This window comes from Strongylocentrotus purpuratus, unplaced genomic scaffold (genome assembly GCF_000002235.5).
Source record: "Strongylocentrotus purpuratus isolate Spur 01 unplaced genomic scaffold, Spur_5.0 spur5_contig_867, whole genome shotgun sequence".
NCBI lineage: Eukaryota > Metazoa > Echinodermata > Echinoidea > Camarodonta > Strongylocentrotidae > Strongylocentrotus > Strongylocentrotus purpuratus.
In genome coordinates, this window is record NW_022145576.1 from 2839434 (window position 1) to 2863555 (window position 24122).

At 37.4% G+C, this 24122-nt stretch overlaps 1 protein-coding gene across 1 annotated transcript in view; it reads left to right on the forward strand.

The window, feature by feature from the left end:
* Positions 1-23826, forward strand: part of LOC579762 (protein-tyrosine sulfotransferase 1) — a 38743-nt gene extending 14917 nt beyond the window's left edge. Inside the window, exons 2-3 of the mRNA XM_011681034.2 lie at positions 9011-10975; positions 21423-23826. Coding sequence (XP_011679336.1) covers positions 10122-10975; positions 21423-21870 — 1302 coding nt within the window. The 5' untranslated portion in view covers positions 9011-10121 and the 3' untranslated portion in view covers positions 21871-23826. The remainder of the gene's footprint in view (positions 1-9010; positions 10976-21422) is intronic.
* The last annotated feature ends 296 nt before the right edge of the window (positions 23827-24122 follow it).

Genomic DNA, 24122 nt, shown 5'->3' on the forward strand with positions numbered 1-24122 from the left:
AAGTGATTTTTGTTTGTTCGTTCCTTATGCTTTCTTTCTTTCGTTCCTTCTTTCTGCTTTTTTCAAGTTTCAGCATGTCCAAGGCAGCAATGAAATTACTTAAGTGATTTTTGTATATTCGTTCTTTCTGTCTTTCTTCCTTTTGCTCCTTCCTTATGCTTTTTTTTGTTTGTTCTTTCTGTCTTTCTTTCTTTCATTCCTTCTTTCTGCTTTTTGAAGTTTCAGCATGTCCAAGGCAGCAATGAAATTACTCAAGTGATTTTTGTTGGATAGTTCTTTCTGTCTTTATTTCTTTCATTCCTTCTGCCTTTATTTCTTTCGTTCTTTCTTTCTGCGTTTGAAGTTTCAGCATAAAGTGCTGATCAGATGTGTAGTTACAATGAAATAAGATGGGATATCTGATCTTAGCATTTCATGATGATTTTTTTGTGTGCTAATTTGCACTTAACTATATTTCATCAATCCTGTGGTTGGTTTTATGTAGTGTAATATTTACTTCTAGCAATGTGAACTGATTTAAATTGTCAAGAAAAAAAAACGTATTGCCTAAAAAAATTGCAATGAGATACTGGTGTAAACTTATGGTGGATTTCGTTATCACACAGCAGATGGGTTGTTTGGATTAGTAAAATATGAATGAATTAACAATGTCAGGGAAGATTACACGCAATAACACGCAATAACTAACATTTCTGCATATTTATGAGAATTCATGTTACAGATTAAAACTAAGATATTGACAGTATGCATTGAGGAATGGATGTGTGTGTGAATTATACAGCCATGTGTTATCTACTGTAGATTTGAAAACACTTTTTTTTTTTAAAGTTTGGACATTAGAATTTTTGTTGTTGGAAAGCACAAGTGAGTGGTAGGCTATTACTAAAAGGATGTCTTAAATGTCTTAATTCTACATTCTTAATTTACCCATTCCTTAACTTTGTCTAAATTATGTTCTTAATCTGATAAAATAACCCAAATGAATTTATAACCCCTGTTAGGAGTGGTGGTTTACTTGTGTTTTTCAAGTAAATTTTTTAAGTTTACCCAGCTATTTAAACCTTAGTCACACCAATGAGACTGACATCTAACCTACAATAGACCAAGGAACACATTGCACTACTGCTAATGGCCAAGACGTTGTCAATTTGCAGTCAATTTGCCGATGTGACTGGGGTATTAGCTTATGTGAACAAACCCAGTTTATGCTAATCCCAGATTATTTCAATTATAATAATGTACAAGATTTATAAGGCACCGTAACCATTGAAATAAAATGCTCAAGAGGCACTTTGATACCCCAAAAAAGAAGAAAAATTAGATTATCCTTTTCATGTTTCTTACTCTTCATTTCACTAGCAGGAATGGCGAACATTTAGTAGATTTTAAAATGGTTTGCCAGTGTGCTTGGGTTATTCACCAGTGTGAACATCCCCCCCCCCCCCCTTTTATGCTAATCCTGGATTATACTTCCCAAGGACCTACCCCCTCTAATCCATCAGAAGGGTCTTACTCCCTAATCCCCTCAGAGGATGACTTTTTACTCATTGAGGCTCTGGCTCCTCTTCGGAAAATGCAGGAAAGTGCGAAAGGAATAATGTGATGGGATCTTACAAAGTCGCTAGAGACGCTAGAGACTTGCATCTCGTAATCGGGCTCATAAAATTCTCCTCCATTCGTATTTTATTCCTGAATATTTAGTCCTGAAAGTTCTCGCAACCCATAAAGGATGGAATTGCCTTGTGAGCTTCCTATCTTTTCATGTTTTTTGTATAGTGGCATGAATTTTTCATTGCTGAAATAATTATTCATATAATTATCACTTAATTCTTGTTTTATTCATGAAGTTTTTACAAACCTTAAAGGTTTTTGAAATCTAGTAATATTCAGTAAGTTACATATCAATTGTAGATTTTTTTTCTCCAGTTAATGTTTATAGTAATTGCATAATTTTGATGCATTTTATTGCTTAGATTGACATTCGATTTAAAGATGCTTTTTTTATATTTCTTTTATGGATATTGAAAATCAAGTGTAAAATGTTTCAGGGAAAGTAAGAGGTCATGGGTATCGACCTGTAACCTTTGACAAGGAGTGAACAAGAAGCAAACTCTTCATCTTCCTTAGATGCAAAAAACATTCTCCATTCTTCATTTAGAGCTATAGAAGGACATAAACTCATATACTTCAACACAGAGCTATCGCCCATCTGACTCTCAACATGAATTTAGTGTAAAATGTTTCAGGGGAAGTAAGAGGTCATGGGTATCGACCCATAACCTTTGACCAGGAGTGAAAGAAAGGCGAACTCTGCACCAGCCTCCAATGCATATAATATTCTCCTGTTTAGAGCTAGAAGGACATTAACTCATATACTTCAACTCCGAGTTATCGCCCATTTGACTCTCAACGGATGAACTTACCTGCCCTCACAAAAATATCGCTCAACAAGTCGACACTCTTCTCCTGAAAAGCACTGTCAAAAAACCATACCCCATTGCTCTTGAATTATTCATACCGTGGTCGAGCGACTGTCGACTCCTACGTAACTTTGTCATCGGTTTCAGCGGTAATCCAATTGATATTCAACAAGCGTGTATCCTTCTTTCCGAGTTGAGAGGCATGCCTAATCCTTTACTGTGACAGACGTGAATCTGAGAAAGCTCTAGTTTAAACCTCCATTTCCTGCCATAGTGGAAAATGAATTCTTACAGAATCAAACAAATTTTAAACCAAATATTCATTGGTAATCCTTAATAATGGGATCTGTCTGATGCTTTTGTTGGAAAATGTGTATTATCAGAATGACAAGGGAGGGAAAACGATGAAAACAAGATATGGGGGTTATTTCACAAATATCCTAAGTCGAACTAAACTCTAAGTTGGACTTAAACATTATGGAGAGCCATTATGTAGCCTTAAAATAAAATATATTCAAAAGCGAAAAATGAAGTATTTTAGACTTTTCATAAATTCCTCATCAAAATCATTAAATTTCCTTGATAATAGAAAATATGAATGATTTAAATCAACATTTTATGCCTTATAACATAATATTTCAAAATAATTGTCAAAGATGCTAACGGCTTTCCATAATTGTTAAGTCCAACTGAGAGATAAGTTAAACTTAGGATCTTTGTGAAACACTCCCCTGGCTAACACAGTTGTACATATTCTTACAAATCAACCAGAGGCAGTTGCTGTAACCTTGTTCCTATTTTACAGTGTCATACGCTTCCCATTTCTGTATTATATGACCTGAAGCACAGTGAATATCTGTAGGAGCTTTGTAGCCATTCATTTAACCAATGTCCTGACAAGATCTTGAGTTGAGCTTTCGAAGAGGGATACACTGAGATGAAACCACTACTGAGGCAATCGTTTAACGCTGCCTATTCGTGTAATGAAATTGTGTCTTGGGAATTAGGAGATGGGCGGGGTTGTCTTAATATATGAGATTTGTAAGGCTCCGAACCCACTTGAAAGAAAATGCTTGAGGCGCACTTGTGAAAGAAAAAAAAGAGGTCACATAAAAGCATCTGCATGATAAACATACAACAACAAAAAAGATACATGAAATAGTCCACTATGGACTTATTTTGCATCCTTTGTCAGATGCTGGATAGTGTCCTTGTAGGAATCTATTTCATTTTAGTTTCCATTGTTAGATAAACTCTATAATTCGCAGTGAGTTGCAAGCAGACAATCACATCGGCTTACTGAGTTTGATTGGGTATTTGCGCCAGCTTATAATGTCGAATTACACAAACTTACATTTAAACGTGCCCCTATATTCATGAAAGGTCGAGTAATTTAATGCAAATAAATAATTTTTTTACAAAGGTGGTCCTTGAGATAAAGCTAATCTTGCTACATGAACAGTTGTGATACATGCCCGTACAATCAGAAAATGATGAAGTGTCAATCATTAGCTTATTTACAAACTCTTATGGCTATTTATCTCGTAGTAAGGACGTGAGTTTTCATAGATTTACTGTAGGTTTTTCAAAAAAGTGTCCGGTAAAGTGGACCCAACACTTTGGCCATGAGGGAGAGGTGTGTTTCACTTACAGAACATCTGAACCTGTAGATTAGGGCTTGATTATTTATGGAAATTTTTTGTAACCTGACAACCCAACCCAACCCAACGAGAACACTGATGGAATGGAGTAAGCCATCTTCATCTGGCCGGTATGTTCATATCTTCTATAGATAGCGATGATTTTTTTTTTTTTTTTTTTTGGGGGGGGGGGGGGGGGGAGTTGTACCCAATTTAGATTGACACATTCTGTGTAGTAGTGCCATGTTCCCTCAATATATTTGTCTTTTGAGAGCCAGAAGGTTGTTGAGACGTGATGGCTCAGTGGTCTCGCTCAGTGGTCTCATAACCAAGAGGTATCAGGTTCAAAATCAATTTGATGCGCGACTGCCCTTTAGTAAGGCATCCTCATTATCAAGTCCCGAGTATACACATGCTTTTTTATAGCAGTCAGGTAAAACAAAACAAATAAACAAACTTCAATTCATATAATATTACATGATAGCAACACCCTTCTGTCTCTCAACAGACAAGTTAAAGTGTTGTAATATGCGTTCAGAGAAAGAAAATGATAAACAAAAGAAATATCTAGATTTAATGCCTTTCTTGTCAACAAATGATATAACAATAAGGTGTTCTAATAAAGGCCACTCAAGGGAAAGAGAAAAAGTGGCCTCTTTAGGCAAGTGGCCTTATAGAGATGTGGTCACCAAGATATGTTTGACTTTATATCATATAAATTACCAGTGGTGTAAGCATTTTACAAATCCTTTTCATGAACATTTTGAAATGCATTTACTGTATTAAGAATTGTGCATTTTTTAATTTACTGTCTGATCTTTGAAGATTTGTCCAGGATATTGCAAAAAAAAATAGATAGCAGCCTTGTTAACTGTGACCCCGATTTTCTAGATATTATATTCACTTGTAGGGATTCCTCGGGATTTAGCCAGAAGGTCTTTAGATGTAACCAATATGGTATTTTTTATCAAACGGGCTTTTAGAGATTCTTAGCCAGAATCCCTTGTATCTGATGAAAAACATAATGTGTACTTTGTTTGTGAAGGGAAAGGAGGTTTTGCACTTCAATCTCTCCCTCCTTTTTCTTTCTTTCTTTCTTTGTTTTGTCATATATTCTAGCAGACTCATCCTCTTAGTTTTCTTAACTGCACACTAAACAAATGTTGTACCCCATTTTCAAGTTTTTGAAGATTGCTGGTTTAGAATAAATTTGTTGTCGATTGACAATAGCTTACAGCCAAAAATGCATTTTTTTTGTATTTCATCATTTCTTCTTCACTTGTTGATTTTTCATCAACTGCCGCAGGAATATTTTTGTTATACTAATTTTGTCATACTTTTTTTTTGGGGGGGGGGGGATTAGGGATACAAGTACAGACATGTGAACACTACTCAAATGGCTCAAAAACATAGTAAACTTGCATGCTTTCATGAATGAAATCGTACTAGCAATAGGATTTATGAGCTTGTTAATATACATGAATGTTCCTGAATGTCTCTAAAGCCAAGTAGATGTACATGCTTTCATAAATCCAGTCATACTAGGTATCGGTTAGCCTCAGGGTCTGGCTGTGCTGTTTATGCTCCTCCCGTAATGTCAACACCGTCATTCAACGGCTTGTCAATTAGGCAGAGTACGTCACTCCAATTCTGAAGCTTTGTAAGAGAGAGCCATTCCTATACCGACTGCATGCAGGAAAAACGTTAAGGCCATTCCCATGTCCAAAGCGATGGCTTGGCTTCGATATCGTTGCTTTGGGAGTAGTCTTCTTGGAAAATAACATTAGAAAGAGTAGCTATTCGTGAGGAAAATTTTCCTTCTACATTGTCCGCTGAACGCAAGAAAGCCTTTGCTGCCCTCAACCATACATACATGTAGCTATTACAGCCTTTTTGCGGATAACCACCGACATGTCTTACAAGACTTTTACAGGTCCGGCAAGACTTAATTGCGCATCCCCTGTAAAATTTGATTAGCAAACTGGCTCTAAAGCGTAGGACTTGATCACATGACATTCCTTAGGGGATGCGCTTTTAGTTGGATGCGAAAGACTGGACATGAGAAGTGATCTCCTATCTCTCGGATTGCGTGCCGATTTCTCTTTTCCAGGTGAATTAATTTCATGTCTTCAGCATTTACAGAGACCTGTGTTTTTTATGCAGCAGCGCATGTGACCCAAATTTTTTAATGAGATCGCAGACTTTAAACCAACATCAAACGTGAACGGCCATCCTTTTTTGGCAGGATCGAAAGCAGGCTCACTATAAATTTGGCACAAGCATCTGATAATTAAGAAGTTTTTGTCATTAAACGAGGAATCAATATGTGCGCAACATCTCTGTAAACAGTGGGTATTGCAAAATTTGTGCCGAATTATGTGACTCTTGGGATTAAAAATATTGAAGAAATCTAAAATTGCAAATTAAGTATGTTGCCAAGGCATGTATCATGGCTCATGAAAATGTTTATAGGAAATGTGAGAACTTTGGTGGTTGAATTATTGAAGACGTTTAGAAGCAAATTAAGTTTGTTGTAGACACAAGTTTCATGGCTCGAGCTGTAGAGTAGCACTATGACACGTAATGTTGATAGATTACTAAGTTGAAGAAAGGACAATAGTAGTAGAGGGATCTGCAAATGGATTTCCAGGTCCATTATAGGTACTATTTATCCTCTATTTATCATGTGGGTGCACTGTGTGTTTGATGGGGATAGTTATATTATGAAGATAATGTTCAGTTTTATGTCATAAACACCCACTTTTTTTTACAATTCCTTTGCTATAATGTAACTAAACATTTTTTACTTGTTATGCATCATCATCCCCTCTCTCTTCTCTCTCTCTCTCTCTCTCTCTCTCTCTCTCTCTTTCTCTCACTCTCTCTTTTCCATCTTCCATCCTCTCCTTCTCTGTCTCTATCTTCCATCACTTGCTTTCTCTGTCTGGCCTATTTCTCTCTCTCTCTCTCTCTCTCTCTCTCTTTCTCTCTCTTTCTATATCTCTATCTCTCTATCTCTATTTCTCTCTCTCTCTCTCTCTCTCTCTCTCTCTCTATCTCTTTATCTCTCTCTATATCTCTCTCTATTTTATATAAATCTGTCTTTCCATAGCTAGCTTTCCATGCTATCTCTCTCCTTCTCTGTCTCTCCTCCCACCCCCTTTCTCTCTTTCTCTGTCTCTATCCCCCTTCTTTCTCTCCATCACTTTAAATTTCCCTTGTTGATGTATTTCTTTATCCTCCACTCCCCATATTTTCAAGATATTCAAATCCTAAATTAAAACTGTCACAATAACATATCTGGACTGACCTTTTGAACGAAACCATCAGAAAATATGTTGTTTCCAACCTTCAAAAATAATGTATAATTGAGGAGTTTATTGAAATTCAGGATCTGTTGTTGAGTCCCAGAGAAATTTTCTAAATATGCTTCCTTGTAACAATGTTATGCATGATATAAATTGGTATTCATGTTTGATGTGAAGTTTGAGCAAATAGGACAGAAAGCAAATATGCGTAGTAGAATGCTTAATGATGTCAGATGACAAACAGATGTGATGTGAATAATGTAAAAAAACTGCAATAAGTGATTCAATGAGGAAATGGAGGCACAATGTCCATAATAATAAACAATAAAGAAACAAAAAATAAAAGATTTAGCAGTGAGGGGGAAGCATCTACCCCGTCTAGATTTTGTTTATATATCAAATTAATTTATAATTAATACAGTGTTTGACTCCCCACCCCCACTCCTTTTAATACAGCCCTTAAGTTCACAAACAACCATTGATGATCTCAGTTTCAATTGATCATTTCATTTTATAATCTGTTTGGAGCCAGAAGGTTGTAAAGGTTGTGTGTAAAAGATATGAAATAACGCCCCTCTGGCTCCAAACAGACTTACAATATATTTAAAAAAGACAAAACTTGCAGCGTATAATATCTCTATTTCTAATTCAGGAAGGCAAAGATCACCATTTTTTCTCCATAATTCAAGCACAACATTCACAATGTTGGGTGGAATTTCCCACCTAAGGCATAGTAAGCGTTAATGTTCGACCATAATAACATGATCTATGTGTTTGTTCCCTCCTTCAGCCCTTGTATGTTATCCTATACTGGTGCGCTCAATTTCATCCCGCGTAATGTTTATCTCTCTTGAGATTTTGTTTACAAGAAGACTATTTTTGTCCAATTCTTGCTCTTCCGTTTTCTATTTATTTTTGTTCTCATATTCAATTGTATCTCCTTAGCCCACTTGGTATTACGATTGTGTATTTATAAACCTCACCTAATCCATGACTATGCTCTCACTGTGTCTCAGTATTTGATACTTGTGTAATATAACAAGCTTTCAAATCCCTCGTCAAATCTGTTTTTGACTGGCACAGTGTCATATCTGTCTCAGTGTTTAACTTCTCGATTTCTATTTCTTTCTCTGTCTGTCTCTCTTTCCTCTGTTTTCTGTCTCTGCCCTACCCTATCTCTGTCTGTCTCTCTCTCTCCCTCTCTTGTCCCACTCTCTTTCCCATTGTTTCTCTCTTCTCTTCTCTCTCTTCCTCTTCATCTATATCTATCTTTTCTATCCCTTTATTCTTTTAACCCCCCCCCCCTTTCTGTCGCATACACTCCCATAATTTCTGACTTCTATCTTTTCTATCAAATTGAACCTCGTTTGTCTCATTTTTTGTAATCTTCTTATCACACAGAATATGCCTAACATCTCTACAGCTTATGCCTCTAACCACAAATTCTATTTCATTATTTGTTTTATTGATTTAGCTGTTTTGTTCTTGGTTTCATTTTTTCTAATGTCATAGTGTCTTTCTTTCCCTTTTTCCCTTTTTCTTCTTTAAGTTATTCTCACATGCTGTGATGTGCAGCCTTTTTCTAGTATCCCTGAAATTTCACATAACACCATGTATCTTTTCTTTTGTTCATCATCCACAGGTATCCTTAGTGCTCCAACTCTCCTCCTTATCACCAACACACACACACACAAGTCATCTCTGTTCTGATTGGACAGCCAGTATCATACAAGCCTCCTGATTGGTCAAAAAACAACTCTGAGCCTGGAGCACATGCATATCAGAGCAACAGCCAGCCAACGATCTCTCCGCCAATAAATCCTACCCTGCCTGCAATCAAATCTGCCTCTCAGCTCAGACTTGCTTGACACTTCTAGGGGGAAAAGAAAGAAAATCGTACAGCTGTCCGTTTAGCCCCAATGCAAGGAGTCTGAAATGCGATCCTACCCTTGAGAAGGATTTGGCAAATGTCGCGTGGCTGCCACGCTGGTGTATGAGTCGCCCCCGACGATGACATGAAGCAGTGAAAAGTTTCATTCAACTAGTAAAGGTCACAGCTCTCCGATCAACAACTGCGCAGATGAGGCTGAGATAAGACGGACGGCACGTTTTTGATCCGGAACGAGTGTTACGCACGGAAGAAATTGCTCATATCGATGATGAGGGTTGAGTAACGTGAGTTGACTGCTCTGGTTTGATTGAATATTGCTTCAGCAGCAGCGACGAGAAGTGGATGTGCTGCAGAACCGCCGGAGGAAGTCTTCTGCATTGCTACGGGCCGTGCAGCTAATCTCGTTAAGAGAGATATTAATGAATTGGATTGGCAGAAGCATGGGAAATTATTGAAAATTCCTTGTGATGGTGGAAAATTGTATTACCCTGTTTTTCTCTTTTTAACCTGGAGCTCTGTAAATGATATGCAGATTTGATTTGATGAAGGATTGCTTCAACCTGGAGCAAGAATTTAAAATTTTGTGATATTTTTTTTCCTGGAAATTTTTATTCAAAAGAGGATCAGTTAGGAAGATATCGAGGGAAAGAAATGTGCTTTTTGAGGAATATTACAAAGAGGATTACCATGCTCTACTGAAGAGGATTCATCAAGTTTGTCAGCACAGCAATCGCGTCATCAATGCAACCATCCAAATGCGGGGTGATGATTAGCAGTTTATTAATGGCTTTCTATTTTGATTCATTGCTATCGAGAAATAATTAGATAAAGTGGAAGGATAAATAGAGAGGTTGCCAATTTGATGTATAGCCCTCATCTTGTAAGGATTCTCCGTGTCACAATGGCGCGATCCACAAAAGTACACACAGTGGTAACTGTCTTTGTCACAGCCACAATCACATACATGTTGATGCATTCAAACTGTGGGGACACGACGGAGAATGTGCGAATGGTGCCCGTCGAACCTCACATCCTTTACGACGACGCAAACAACGAATATACATACCACCGGGAAATGCCTCTCATATTCATAGGCGGTATGCCGCGGAGCGGAACGACTCTCATGCGTGCAATGTTGGACGCCCACGACGACGTGCGATGCGGGGAGGAAACCCGCGTTATACCGCGGATACTGAGCATGCGAGCTCAGTGGATACGCTCTTCCAAAGAACACGCGAGGCTGCTCGAAGCAGGACTCACTGACGATGTCGTCGACGACGCCATCTCGGCGTTCATGCTCGAGATCATCGCGAAGCACGGGGCTCCGGCCCCGCGGTTATGCAATAAAGACCCCTTTGTCCTCAAATCTATGTTATACCTTCATAAAGTGTTTCCAAATGGGAAATATCTTCTCATGATTCGCGACGGGCGAGCGACGGTGCATTCCATCATCTCGCGGAAAGTGACGATAACGGGATTCGACATTACAAACTATAGGGACTGCCTGAAGAAATGGAATCAGGCCGTTGAGAGTATGTACGACCAGTGCCTGAGAGTAGGAAAGCAGTACTGTCTGCCAGTCTTTTATGAGCAGCTCGTCCTCCACCCTAAGGAATGGATGGAGAAGATCCTCACATTCCTGGATCTGCCCTGGGACGAAGCAGTCATGCATCACGAGGAACACATAGGAAAACCAGGTGGCATCTCGTTGTCAAGGTAACAGGATGCTTTCATTATTTAAGGGTATGAAGGGAGGGGGGTGGGTGGTTTTTGTGTTTCAAGGGGCACATTTGAAAATTGACTGGGCATGTAGTTAACCTGGTGGCATCTCACTGTCAAGGTAACATGGTATTTTCATCATTCAAGTGTATGGAGGGAGGATTAAGGGGGAATTGTTTTTGTGTTTCAAGGGGCACATTTGAAAATTGAGTGGGCATGTAGTTATCAAGGTAACATTAAGGGTGGGATGGGCTTGGTGCTTCCGTGTGTTTTATTGAAGAGCACATTTAGGAAATCTGGTGGTATCACGTTGTCAAAGTAACAGGATGCTTTCACTTTTTAAGAGAATTGAGGGAGGATGGAAGGGATATACAGTGTAAGTTTGTTTTTAGGAGCATATTATGGAATCTAGCACTCGTTTCATTGTCAAGGTAACATATATTTAAAAAGGAATAGAAGGTGTAGGGATGGGTTTTTGTGTTTAAGAGGGCACATTTTAGAAATTAAGTGGGCATGTAGTTGTTACAATAACATAATCATGTCACTCATCATTCTAATCGTAGAGAGGGAGGAATTGGGGAGGATGGGATGTTGTTTCTGTGTTTTGAGGAACACATCAGGAAAACTAAGTGGCTTCTTGTTGTTACGGCACAGGATGCTTTCAATCAATATTAAAGGGATGAGCGGGAAGGGATGAGATGGTTTGTGTTTTTTAAAGCACACTGGGACACCTGATGGCATTTCCTTGTTAAGGTTTCCTTGTTAAGATTAGGGAAAGAGAAGAAAGAGAGGGAAAATGAAAGTGCTTTAAGTGGTGTGTTTCTAAGAAGCATATTTTAAAATGTGATGGCATCTTGTTAGGGTAAAGTAATTCTTTCATCCGTTATTAAAGGGAAGAAGTGGGAAATTTAAGGGTTGGGGTTGTTGTTCGGTGATTCAAGGAGTGCATTGGAAAACTTAATGACATGATGAAACTTAATATCATGGTATTAAACAGGATGCTTATTCTCATTGTCCAAGAGAGGTGGATTGTAAGGGGTTGGTTGGTATTTCTGTGATTCAAGGAATGGATTCAGGAACCTGATAGCACCTCTGATGTCGTCATGGAAACAGGATGCTTCAAAACAATTAAATACAGGATATTCTGTGGTAGAATTAAATGTGCAGAATTTAAAGTTAGGATTGCAGGCCTTACCAATGATTGTTTAAAGGTAAAGACCAGTTATGGTCATGCGATTGCATTGTGAAAGAAACGTTGTGGAATCGATCAAAAAAGGTTGATCATCTAGCCTCTAGCATCTGCAAGGTTCTGGAATCATCAAAATGATAAGAAATTTGGCCCATTCTTCGTAAAGTTACAAGCACTATACACAGAAATATGTATATGGGACTACCCTATATCTCTCACAGACCATGAGAGAAACAAATTTACCAAATATATGAATTAGTAGGCGGTTTCCCGGCAAATTTTTTATCATCATGTATTAGTCAAAACATATTCTTTCACATGATTGGTAATGAGAGCTTCCATTTCATTTTTTTAAATTGGGGCGTTACCAATACTGGTCTTTACCTTTAATACTCCTATCTCTGTCCTAATCACCCCCAAACTAGGAAATCAGAAAGATAAACCCACTGGTGATTGAAGTATACATACTTTTAAAAAATTGCTAATAATTCCACAAACATATTTTCTATGTTTCTTGAATTTTTTTATAGCAGACGTTTATAGTTTGGGTGAGGGTTAAAATATTTTATAAAAGGACTGAAAAAATTCTAGTGATTCTATAAAATACAATATCTTCTAAAAAGTCTGACATATAGCCTAATAAATTTGCACAATATATATATATACAAAGCTCTTGGTAGAATTTAATAAGTATTTTGTACTTCGTGTTCAACCCCTTGTTAGTTAAATGTTCTTTTTTTCTGGTGTATTTCATAAGAAAAAGGGAGTTGTCCATTGAAGTATACATGTACTGATATAAAGCAGCTTATATACCACTCAGCGTTGTGTCATAAGTGGAGTTAGGTGGATGCCATTTGAAGCAGAACTTCAATTTCTGGTGTAGTTCATAAGGAGAAGGGATCGTCCATTCAAGTATACTGATATAAATCAGCTTATAATACATATCACTTGGCATTGTGTTGTAAGTGGGGTTTAAGGTGGATGCCATTTGAAGCAGAAATTCAATTTGTAGCTCACGAGTATGTCTTGTTTGATCCGCAAGACATTGAGCAGACGAACCCATATCGCAATTCAATTATACCAATCGGATTACACCGATGATAGCACAATCGTCAGATATGACATGGTATAAGAGTTCTGTGAGAGCAATGCATCAATGATTAGTTTATCCATGGACCTGGTTTAACTGTCGTGTTTGTAAACTCAGAAGGATTATTGAATTGATGCTTGTTCTCTCTGCCAAGGGAATTAAGAAAGGTCAGGAAAATATCAGGTTTTGCAAAAGTGTTCTGTAGTTTACATGTTCTTAAATAATAGTTTGAGAGTTTTTCTTAGAGATATATCATCTTAGAATGTGGAGGAAATGAGATGGAGAAATGAAGTGCTTGGCGTAGGATTGAATCACTTGGAGTCGCACTTGTAGAAATGAATGGGTCACTAAACCTGTCATTTCGTGGATCAGCATTGGTGTTGAGTTTAAAGATCATGTTCAGTGTTAGTAGCAGTCAATAAGATTTTTTTTTAAAGGTTTTCTTAATTTTCTGGTTCTCTGAACCACTTGTGGGGGGGGGGGAGAAAACTGCTGAAAATGAGCTTTGCCTAGGAAAGACAATGCTTTTAGAAATCACCCTTAAAGAAATGATTTTTTTTTTCCTTGTTTTTTAAAGGAGTTACGAATCACTCCAGCATTTCTCATGTTGGGCCAACTTTGCTCAATGGCTTGTCAAGGATGAAATTGTTTTGGAACTTACAATTTACAGGAAAGCTTCTATTTATGTTGATGAATAGTAAAGTAATGATAAAATAGGAAATTTCCTAAGTAGAGAATAATTATTTTTCCAACATAACTTATCCTTGCTGAAAAATTTTTTGATAGAAATTTTTACAGTATAACTCTCAACTTCTTACTTAAAGGTAATGCAAAGTTTTGAAAATTGGATGGATAGTAATTCTTTAAAATGTTGATATATTCAGATGCCCCTGTGTATGTATTATAAGCACTAGAAAATGTAGCCTCTAAAACACTTCTGTTTTTGAGATATTGAATAATCAAAAATTTACTGGTGCTCCTGGTAAATTTCAAATATTGTAAATAGCTCCTAAGGCCATTCTTGGTAGCTGCGACCATGAAAATCTCAGAATATGCAGTTCTGACATATAATTTCCAAACGGGAATAGCAAAATCGGCCGATTGTAGTAAAGAAACATTGTTTTAAGTCTAAAGTAATATCAGTCTTGAGAGGGCGCTATACAACATAAAGAGTTTATTATTTACAATTTCATCACTTTAGACTCAATTTCAACCGCAACAGCGATCATTGAACATTGTAAAATCGCATATATGCTTCCAATATGTTCATTTGAACCAAATTCATGATCCCATACTAAAACTTTGTATTACCTTTAATTAATCCAAAAAAGTGAACTATATTAAGTCACCATCTCAATCATCCCCTTTGCAGTTAAAGAAAAATAACTTTCAGGATTAGGATTAACAGATATTGACAGATCACTATGAATATATAAGGACAAAATGAGCACATATCATTCTTTTTTAAAACATTTAAAAGCAATGCTGAGAGTCATAAGTGCATGAACTCTTGTCTTTTAATGCAAAATATAAAGCCTTTATGGCTTTTACAGATGTTGTGAAATTAGTGTAGAAGAAAATACATATTAAGATTTACATAAACTATTTGTAAAATCATCTCAATCTTATTTGCTTCGTAACTTTATAAAGGATTTTGTGATAAAAATGTGATTGCCATATTTGTAAGGCTGATGGATATGCTAACTCTTAAAAGAGTTTAGGAATCCTAAAGCTTATATGCAAGCACTTCATTTATATTCATGGAAAATATAAAAGGGATTAGAACACATCAATCAAACAGCTTTTCCAAAGGAGTGATTGCAGACACTTTGATGCTACAAATGCATTATTTTAAAAGGAAAAGGGAGTCGCATCTTACAATTTAAGACTTGGGAGATCTTGTCGGAGAGTAGAATCTATTCTGAATTAAGAGAAAAAGATTGGGAAATGGAGAGATTAAGATGAAAAGATGTCCTGTTTATTTAAAACTGTTGGCGTGTTTAAAGGGTGTTTTCCTTCTTCTGTTTTTAATCCATGTAGTGCTATAGATTTCACAAACATACATAATTTTCATGAAAGAAGTTTTCAATCATTGTGCCACTCTCCGAGATCATGTTTGACACAAAGATTGATCATGCCTTCTGTTCAGAGCCAGAAGGGCATTAACTCTGTGGTGTTAAAGGGTAAAAGTTAACGCCCTTCTGGCTCCAAACAGACGGTTTTAATTGATGGTCTGACATTTTACACCAGTGACCACCAGTAAAAAAAAAAAAAATTAATTTAATTTTTTTTTTAAATACTTTGGTTGCAATTTGATTAAGTATAGGTTAAGGATTAATAAGATGAGGTTTAAGATTACAGTTAGGTTAAGTGTTTGTTCCAGGGGTTGAAGTTGATACTAATGACCTCAAATATCCACAGAACTTTTAAATATGGAGAAGTTGCACATTATGCATCTTGAATATCCGCTGCCAAAGTGATGGAAGTGCTTCAGGAGCACATTTCCTTTTACCCTCTTGAAAATAATACTTTCACACGTGTTTCACAGAATGTACCCTTGGTGCATTTATGAATAATGATTGTATAAATTTCATGAACTTTTATCCAGCAGTCATCCCCATGGATTTTATGGTTTTTGTTCAAATGACCTTTATCTACCCTTGCACAGGTAGTATCTGCAGCAAAAACTTTCTTTTCTTGAAAATTTCGCTGCCTCTATAGGCCTCTGAACTGATTTTTTGCTTCATGTCGTTTCATTGTCGAACATCACCTTCAAATTATGATATATGGAAGTAGATAACACTATTATTGTCTACGACTTCCATTTGCAACATGTCATTTCATTGTCCAGGCTGTCCGCATAAACGTGGATGCAGGCAACATTTTTATTGATTGCATAGAAAATATTAGGTGTGTACAGCATTCATTTCCATGGTGAAAATCTGAAACGGATCAGGGGGGGAATCGATGCAATCTTTCCCCCTCATATCGTGATGTATTCGTGTTTGCATCAAAGAGGGGTATGTTGTATTTTATCAGCACTCATCTGAATGTTTGCTATCCATTAGGGAGAGTGATGAGAGAAGATGACAAAGAGAGATGGAGAGGGGACGAGAGGAAGAAAAGGAGGGGGAGGGATAGCGAAAGAGAGTGGGTGGGGGAAGGAGAAAAGGGGAGTGAGAGGGAGATGGAAAGACAGACATAGAGAGGCAGAGAATGAAGAGAAATACAGGGAATAGACGGAAGAAACAAGGGAAGGGATTGGGGATGGGGAGAGGGAAAGGAAAAGGTTGGAATAACAGGAATCCATATGGGGTTGGGGGGGGGGAGACAGAGAGAGAGCCAGAAAAGGGAGATAAAATTGAAAATGAATAGATGTTTAGGACTGGGAAAAAAATTATTTATGGAATTAAGGAGAGACAGGATAAAAAAATTGGAAGGGAAAGAGAGATATTGATATAGATAGAGAAAGAAAGGAAACAAATCACATGAAAAAGAGAGAATAAATGAGAGGGATGGAGGGAGACAGAGAGAGAAAAAAAAAGATGAAAGGAGTTGAAAGAGTAAGGTATAACATATCTTCCGGGGGCTGACGATTGAAATGCTTAAATTGTTTGAACGATGTTGAATGATACCGCTAGAGATGGAATCCTACACCGGATATGTTACCACTGACAAACAAGTACTATCCTTTTCATTCATCAGGTCATCAATATTGGAGCCCAAGTATGCCACGCCTACCCTCTTTATAAAAGCATGGTATCTTCAATGTCAATAATGGGAATTCTCATAAAAATAAGAGGGAAAGAATTATTTTCAAAAATCAACAAAGAAATATTGATGTACATCAATCACCCTTATACATAATTAGTCTAGAGGCACAAGTCCCTAATTGGACACTTTACAGTAGTTTATCTCGATTACTAACGGCTAGAGCCTAACAAAATTGCACTTCAAAATGATCATGAAGTGCTTCAAAAAAGTAAAAATGTTTGAGTGACAGGTTTTTACCATACTCATTTTCCCCAATAGACTGTAGTGTCATTATAAACGGTTTTTGAAATTTCTTATTCCAATCATAAATTTCTTGATAATCCGACAGGTGATCGGCTTGTAAAAGTTATGGGATTCCTGTCTGACCTAAAGGTTTCTAATTATGATTGCAGCATGAGCTAAATCCAGGATTTTGTTTAGAATCTGAGGCAAAGGTACCCAGTCCCTTTAAAGAATATGTAAAAAGATACACAAATTTGAATCAGATTTGAACGGTTTTGCAGAAGTCAGCCCCTTCAGTAAAATATATAATCAGACATCTGACTTAAATACTACCAGGACAAAAAAAAACATGCATGCACTGCGAGTGTATATTCTCCCGGTTATTTTTGGACATGTTTGACGATGTTCTCGTGGGTGATGAGAATTGAGGTTGACTAATTTTGCAGATTGGGCCTGGTGTCGGCAGTCTTAGACAATGTTCCCTGTGGAAACATGAATGTTGAGTTGTTAAAATGCTCATGGCAGTTCAGGATTGTTTGCTAATAAATTAAATGGGTTGTTTTGATCTTTGAGAATTAGATATTAGAAGTGTCGCCTGAACATGAACTGGAAGGAATATGTATGCACGCCACACGATATAAACATTTGGGGCAGGATCATTTGCTAATTAAATGGGTTGTTTTGGTGTAAGAGTATTAGATATTAGAATTGTCGCCTGAACATTGACCAGAAAGAATACAAACATTTCGGGATCATTTGTTAATTAAATGAGTTGTTATGGTATTGGAGGATTAGATATTAGAATTGTCGCCTGAACATGGGCCAGAAAGAATATGAACATTTCGGGATTATCTGCTAAATACATGGGTTGTTTTGATCTTTGATCTTTGAGTATTAGATATATTAGAAGTGTCACCTGTATATTGACTAGAAAGAATATGCACATGATAACATGAACATTTCGGGATCATTGGCTATTAAATGGGTTGTTATGGTATTTGAGTATTAGATATTAAAAGTGTCACCTGAACATGGACTAGAAAGAATATGCGATGATAATATGAACATTTCAGGATCATTGGCTAATAAAATGGGTTGTTTTGGTCTTTGACTTCACTTTGAGTATCATATTTTAGCCTGAACATTGACAAGAAAGAATATGCGATGATAATATGAACATTTCAGGATCATTGGCTAATAAAATGGGTTGTTTTGGTCTTTGACTTCACTTTGAGTATCATATTTTAGCCTGAACATTGACAAGAAAGAATATGCGCATGATAATATGAACATTTCAGGATCAACAGCTAATAAAATGGCTTGTTTTGGTCTTTGAGTATTAGATATTAGAAGTGTCGCCTGAACATGGACTAGAACAAATATGCGCATGACAATATGAACATTTGAGGATGATTTGCTTTGGAAATGGGTTGTTTTGATTGTTGATAAGTGCATGTCGAGCGGAGGGAGTGTCGTCTCAGCATGGACTAGAAAAAAATATGTGCATGACTACATGAATGAATGGTCGGGTGGATGAGAGCATGTGAGAAGCAGAGACAAAGGAATTATAAAAACAGTATGGGGTTATGTATGCTTGCTGTTTTTTTAATGTGCTGTCTGTGGTTTTTGGCTCATGTATTTGGTAATATGTGGTAAATGTATGTGCCTGTCCTTATATTTTTTCTTTCTCTCTTGCTCATTTTTTTTTTCTCTCTCTCTCTCTCTCTCCTTTCTTTCTCTCCTCTCCTCTCGATCTTAGACATGCTTTGCATCCCTCTCTGTCTAAAATATACATCTCTTCTCTCTACTTATATATTCTTCTATTCTCTCCCTCTCTCTGTCTCTTACTCTCTCACTCGCTCCCCCACTCTCTCTTTGTCTCTTACACTCTCGTCCCACACCCTCTTCTCTCTATCTCTCTCTCAGACACACATACACACACACTCTCTGTCTCTCTGTCTCTCTCTCTCTCTCTCTCTCACATACATACACACACTCCCTCTCTCCTTTTCTCTCTCTCTCTCTCTCTCTCTCTCTCTCTCTCTCTCTCTCTCACTTAATAATCCCCCTCTATTTGCATCCCTTACTATGTTGATCAACAACCATTAGTTTGAGGAGGGTAGATTGAATGTCATGAACAAATCATCTCCATTCCCTCGTTCTCTCGAACCCTCATTCCCTCGAACCCTCATTTTAAATATCCATGTAGCACGGAGAATGTGCATTTTAATTACAATGATGAAGAGATGGGGCAGTATCCAGCTAGGAAAGAGGCAAATACATGCTTGTCAGGTCCTATAAAGGTTGAATGAAGGTCACGGATGATGTTAAACCATCATGATAGTGATTGCAATTTTCGCTCGCCTGAGAGGGTCACAGAACAAGGTGCCGCGTAATGATGGTCATCTGATTGGATTCTGTTTTATTTTCAGTTGAAGGTCACATCAGTGATTTTATGTCGTGATTTGTGTTTTGGGCTGTACAGCTCTTAGTTGCAGAAACCTTCGTAATGAGTAGTTGAAGTAGTAGTAGTGGTAGTCGTAGTACTGGTGGTATAGTAGTAGTAGTAGTAGTAGTAGTAGTAGTAGTAGTAGTAGTAGTAGTAGTATATTGTAAAGAAAGGGACTGGATTAAAAAGTAAAAGTTGAATAATATCTAATAGATTTCTATCATCTCCTGTAACAGCAGATTTTAATTCCCATTTAAAGCCACACTGTACTAGAAGCACTACCACAAAATCCCCGCTATCGCCATCTCAGGTCAGCTGTAGCAGTACAGTTCCGTAGATCGCTGCGCTGTTGGTTCTTGCAGTGAGTCCTCTGTCTGCAAAGTAGAAATTGGGTGTTGGGGTTATGCACTGTTGGCAAGTTGACCAAGAGATGGCGCTGTGCAATACACAGTATGCTAGGGCAGAAATATAATCAGTTTAGTATCACTTAAAAGATAAACTTGAGTTCTGGTAAAAAAAAAGAAAATGAATTCTCACAGAATCTAACGAAACTTACACTGAATGTTCAAGATGACAAATGTCATGTGCCAAACAATTTTGGAAGAAAATGTATACTGGCTGAGTAGTGAGCATAGAAAGATAAGGAAATCAAGGTAGTACTAGCCCCGACACCATTTGTGTTGTCCCATATACATCTTTCTGTGTACAGTGATTGTTACTTTACCAAGACTCGGCCAAATTTATGATGATTTGATGACTCCAGAACCTTGCATTACACACCAATACTTACATGCTATATGTGATCAACTTTTCTGATTCATTCCACACCTTTCTTTCACAATGCAATCGCATTACCAGAACTCACCTTTATCTTTAGCTCTCTGTGACAACATTGATGTACCTTCTGTTAACCACATGTCCCAACTCCCAACTCCCAAGTGTCCATGGCTATGTACATTCCCATACAATGTTAATTTCATGCAAACTTTAACTCATTATACCTTTAAAGCTTATCTGCCATAGTTTACAGGAGGGATTAGCCTCCCCTGCAAGGTCACAGGACAGGTGGTTATCTCATTAACTCAGCTCTCAGTTAACATAAGGAAAAGAGGATCATGGGGGACCAATGGTCACCGATTAGGCATTGTTTGTTGTATAGAGGGCGCAAGTAGCTACAAGTAGTGCAGTGGGCCTTTAAGCTTTCTGACTTGTCCAATTAATTCACAATAAATTGGAGGTGGTGGTGCATATTATGCAGGCATCACTAATTCCCTGGTGATAAATCATTGCAAGAATTGGGTGGGAAACCATGTGCTTAAAGCCTAGACTACAGGGCTTTTTCATGGTTTGATTCTTACATGAGAAAAGAAAAACCCCTCTACCATTCTGGAAATTAGGAAATGACGTACATGAAAATGTTATTCACTGTTAGTTTTTTCTGATATTTTGATATTGGTATACCGTTACCATTGGTGATTGAAATTCTGCATTGTTATTCTCAACATGTGATTTCTGTGATTGTTGCCACGTAAGAAGTATATGCAGATGAATATTGCCGTTTAGAGAACAAGAAGTAACATTTATTTTTGCTTTCTAGTATAAAGCCATCTATGCATAATCAGTCTGTTTCTTACACCATTCAAATCTTTGTCAAAAGATAGTTTTGATATTTACCCAAACATTAATTTCATTTTTGTAATCTTTGCCCTCATTTTTGCAGGAAAGAGAAATCTACAGACCAAGTCATTAAACCTGTCAACCTTGAAGCATTGAGCAAGTGGGTCGGACATATACCTGGAGATGTCATCTCTGACATGGCCAGCCTTGCCCCGATGTTGTCCCGGCTCGGCTACGACCCCTACGCCCGCCAGCCCAGGTACGGCGACCCCGACCGATTCGTCCTGGACAACGAGCAAAAGATCGCCGACAATGCAGCAGGATTCAACGAAAACCTCAAGAGAGTTTACCGCGAGAAAGACATCGATCAACAAATAGAAGGGCCCCGGGATCCACGGCAAGGTCAACCAGCGCAAGCGATGGACCATCGGGATCAGGGTGCGCAGGATCATTTTCCTAGGGCGCCCCCTGTTGACAGGAGAGACCCCAGGCAGTACGCGAGAGACAGGAGGAATAAAAGAAGAGAAGGCCCATATCCGGTACCCGCATGATAAAGGGCCTGTAGATTAGCTGTAGGATGTATATATTTATAAAATATTTTAATATTTGGGAATAAAACAGAAAGTGCCAATGGTTTGCTTATCGAGAGGATGATGATGTGTACTCCAGCCCTTTCCTTTTTTTTCATAGATCAGGTACTAGGTAGAAAATAGAATTTTAGAAGTTCTTTAGACCACATTGTAAAACAAGAAACAAAGGTTATCCTTGTGTAACGTTATGAAAATAATGACTGCGCATTTTAGACCCAATGATCTTGTTTTAAGTGTTCCATTTTCATGTGAAGATCCTACACTTATATGTATTTCTGCATAGGAAAATGTAGAATTAACGAAAAGACCCTAGTTCGTATGAAATATTCAGAGTCCTAGACTGCCCACAAGAAGATCCCAAGAGTTATGTATCAACATTGCTGCTGCGTGTAGTTTTTGTTTTTAACCATGAAATTGCTTGTGGTTAAAACAAGTTTCTACAAGTACATCCCGTCACTTTAATACCACAATATAACCACAAAGGTTTGTTTAAAACCACGAGCTAAGCTTACAATTTACGGACTGCTGTATTAGCCTAAATAGAGATACAAGTTAATCTGTGTCTAGCTGTCAGCAGTTGATGTGCTCTTTTACATTTGAGGAGATCTGGTGATAACAGCAAGTGATGGACACTACTTTTAGAGGATTAAGATTTGTAGAACAGATTGAGTTTTCCTTGCCACAGTGAACAAAACTAGTTTTTCAGGTTGATACTAATGTAAATTCACATATTATCTGTTGAGAAACAGAAGGGCGGTATCTTGTAACCTTTAAAGCTCACCACATACAGTATACGATCTGACTACGATTATACTTGGGAAGAATTTGCAATATCATTTGGTATGAACATTCAAACATGTAAACCCTTAATGATCGAGGATCCAAATAGTCATGTGATTAATATTAATCTAATATTCAAGGGATTTCATAAATCTTATTTTTTTTGGGGGAAAGCTAAATTAGCTAAGAATTGTAGTGACGTCATACTCCTAGTGCGATTGTCTACAATATGAAGCCGATTTGGCTTTTAATAGAGTTTGAATGCACAAACTTTCCAGTTGTTAGTATTTATCATTATTTAGAACATAAATCAGGAAGTTGATGAGCGTTTATATTCACATTTAAAATATGATTCCTCAAAAACCAGGTCACAGGAGAGTCGTACAGTGTGCGTTGGGCTTAACCCAAAGGTAATGCCCATCTGTCTCTCAACGCATGATGGCTGTCCCCAAAAGGCCGTAAGAGCTGTTTATTGTCAATGGTGATAACCTCCTTTTTGCAGGCAGCTGACGGTATCTATTCTCTTTCGTACATTTTATATAAAGTATCGTTTGTTGGGGTAAGATGAACCACTTCTTGTACAGTTCACCTTGCTTCCAGGGATAAATTGAATTTGCATTCCTATTCTTCAAGGCCGAGAGCAAAACACAATTAAGAATTTCTTTTGAAATTATTTTTTATTACATGTATGATATCTCTAGGCACTTTGTGATATATAAAGTGATGTGTTACATGTAAGTATTATTGAACAAAAGTAGACTAAGGATTTTGTAAGCCCATGGGAAAAGTAGATATGTTACTGTTTTCCCTGGAGAAGGCCATTCTTCGTGTAAGGAAATATCATTGTGTTTGTGAGAAGAAAGGGACTGCCCAAAGCAAAATATACCTAAACCTTGACTACGATGAGTTGTTCTCCCAACAAATTAATGATACACGTCTTTGATTCATTGTTTTCAAGACTCTTCTTTCAAGAGATTTGATCTGCCAACGTTCAGCCGTCATCTTCTTCACCTTTTGTGGTTCTGATGAATAATATGTTACTCTCTTAAAGCCATCTATAGCTCTAGGGCCATTTTTATTAAATTATAAAGAAACACATTTTGAAAGAAAAACAAGAAATTTGTCTATAGCCCAGTTAACTCAGTGAACTTTTTTCCCCTTTTTTTCTAAGGGTTATGAGACCAACATTCTGTATCGCAACCCTTCTTGTGCTATTGATGCCATAAATAAATCACATGAATCTCTTGAAACTCTTAGAAATGTATTTTGTGTATGGATCCAGAAGGGCTCGGATACATAAAAAACAGAGTTAAAACCTTGGGGCTCTGAACAGATGAAAAAGGTACAGACTAAAAATATTTAGTCTCGAGGGCCTTTCTAACACCTCGTCAGGAATTCACTCCATGTGTGATTTCAGTTTCCGGGATGTATTT